This window comes from Octopus bimaculoides, chromosome 26 (genome assembly GCF_001194135.2).
Source record: "Octopus bimaculoides isolate UCB-OBI-ISO-001 chromosome 26, ASM119413v2, whole genome shotgun sequence".
In the NCBI taxonomy this organism is placed as follows: Eukaryota; Metazoa; Mollusca; class Cephalopoda; order Octopoda; family Octopodidae; genus Octopus; species Octopus bimaculoides.
The window spans coordinates 2,864,261-2,866,798 of NC_069006.1; the positions used below are offsets into that span (position 1 = coordinate 2,864,261).

At 35.7% G+C, this 2,538-nt stretch overlaps 1 protein-coding gene across 1 annotated transcript in view; it reads right to left on the reverse strand.

Moving 5' to 3' along the window:
- LOC106875530 (lithocholate 6-beta-hydroxylase) overlaps window positions 1-2,538 on the reverse strand; it is a 43,832-nt gene that overhangs the window by 1,315 nt on the left and 39,979 nt on the right. Inside the window, exon 12 of the mRNA XM_014923726.2 lies at window positions 2,331-2,493. Within this exon, the coding sequence (XP_014779212.1) occupies window positions 2,331-2,493 (163 nt within the window). The remainder of the gene's footprint in view (window positions 1-2,330; window positions 2,494-2,538) is intronic.

Here is a 2,538-nt window from a genome sequence, read left to right on the forward strand (position 1 = left end):
TATATATATATATATATATATTTACATGCATATATATATATATAAACATCTATAACTATAATAGGGAGTCTGTATGTGTATGTGTGTATGTGTGTATGTGCGCGCGTATGTTCCCAATATATTCTAAAACTGAGTACCCGATTTTGGTGTAATGTGTATCAAAAGATTCAGGAAGCTTTTGGCTGCCAAGTAAACTATATTTTATTCGCGTATTCGCATTACAAAAATTTTACATTATCATTTTCCTTTTAGTCACCTATCGCAAACAACATTTTATATCGCCACCATAATGACGATGACGTCACATTCTCTATATGAGTGTGTCGCACGTTCGTTACCTACGTTAGGCCGATGACTGACAAGTATATGTGTATGACGGTGTATTTGTCTGTCAGTAAACATACATTTTTGTGACGACTGACACACACACACACATACATCTAAAGACTGAGACAGACACACACAGAGACAGAGATAGGCTTCGGGTGTGCGTTAATGTACGTGTGTGTATGCACGCGCGCATCTCTTAGCTTGCGTGTGTAACGCCCCCCTACCAACAGGGAAACGCGCCGATATTGAAAATTTACTTGCGGCCTGGATTTCAAACAAACAACGTTCACTTTCAAATACTACCAACATAAAAATTTGACTGATTTAACACCACTCTCTATACTCGCAAATATATCTGAAAATAAGGTATTATTCTGGTTATTATAACAAATTCGGAAACTTAGTGAAGTAGAAAGTATTATTCCACTCGTAACCAGTTTCAATGTTTTTTAACAGTCCTTGTGTTCTTCATCACTGTGAGTATCAACGCTGCTCAACCTTTTACTGAGTTACTCAGTATTTATTCTACAGCCTATGATGTTACGCTGTTTTAATGAGCTCACATCTGATGAAGTAGCCACCCTTATGGTTGGTGATCCCATTAAAAATCATGAAAATTCTCATTCACGTTTAAGATAACAAACTTGAACGTGTTTCGCAGATTCATCCCTCTTATGATGCTCTCCAGTATAATCTTATTCTGTTGAAAGGATAAGATGGGTATTATTTCAATCTTCCTCGGATTGAACCTGTAACAGGATAGCCAATTACAAACAAAAGGGTGTCGTCAAATTATTTCTATTCTTACTAACTGATGTTAAGACCGGAACAATCAAATCCTTTCTACTGAAATTTCGGGGGAGGGGTCCAGTTGATTACATCGACACCAGTGTCTCACTGGTACTTAATATATCAACCCTGAAAGGAAGAAAGGCAAAGTCGACCCCGGCGGCGTTTGAACTCAAAACGTAAAGACAGGCGAAATACCGTTCAAGCATTTTGCCTGGCTAACGATTCTGCCAGCCTTCCAGAACAATCAAATCAGTTATACATATCAAATAAACTTTATTTTCATTTACATATTTTCTACGTTATCTCAATAACCAGCTATAGTTATTTCAAATACACTTCTCTACAACGACCAGGTTTCATTAGAAAATGAAAATAGTTTCACACTTTCAATTTGAACCAAACTTTGAACTAAAATTACAAAGTGTTGCATTACGAGAGTGGCGATATGTGAATAATGAAAGTAATGTTCCTCCGAAATAGTCACATGTGTATTATAATAAAGAAAGCTGCTTATTATCTGTCTACCAAATAAACTATGTTTTTGACTCAACAACTCTTTTTTATAACTAAAATAACCTCGGCAACTAGGTTGGGTCGCATAATTTTGAGGTCATTTTCGGACAATATTTTGATTTGCTTTTAATGTATCACTTTCGTCCGATATTTCACACATGCCTAGAATTCTACTCAGATAAACATTTACGAAAGTGTACTCATATGTGTATGAATTTGATAGACGGAAACTGTGTGGAAGCCCGTAGTATATATTTATATATAATATTTATATATATGTATAAATATGCATAAATGTGTGCTTATTTGCACTTCCGTTGTTTACTGCACCATCACTTGATGACTGGTCTTGGTTTGTTTACGTTCCTGGAACATAGTAGAGTGGCAAAGGAGACCAATAGACTTAAAGCCGACTTTGAAATAAGTGCTGAAGTTGATTTGTTCGAGAAAATCCTTCCAGGTGGTGCTCTAGCATGGCCACTGTCCAATGACAGAAATAAGTAAAAGATAAAAGGATGAAAGATAAAGCCTCAACTTGAAATTGAACCTACGTTTCAGACTAAACAGCTTGAGAGGAAATTACCTCGTTACAATATAAAAGCAAGTACAAGTATATATATATACATATTTGAAATATATACCCATAAATTTGATATATATTTCAAAGTTTACATACAAAAAAACCCCCAACTTACTTCGGTTTTTTCAGTTCGAAGAATTTTGAAATTTCGAATCATTTCAACAGCTGCTATCTTGAACTCCAGCTTGGCCAGTCTCATTCCAAGACACATTCTTGGTCCTGCACCAAATGGTAAGTAGGTGAACGGCACTTGTTTAGACTTCGCTTCTTCGCTAAATCTGTAAATGACAAATGTACTTGCGTAAATAACCATATATTGTTGA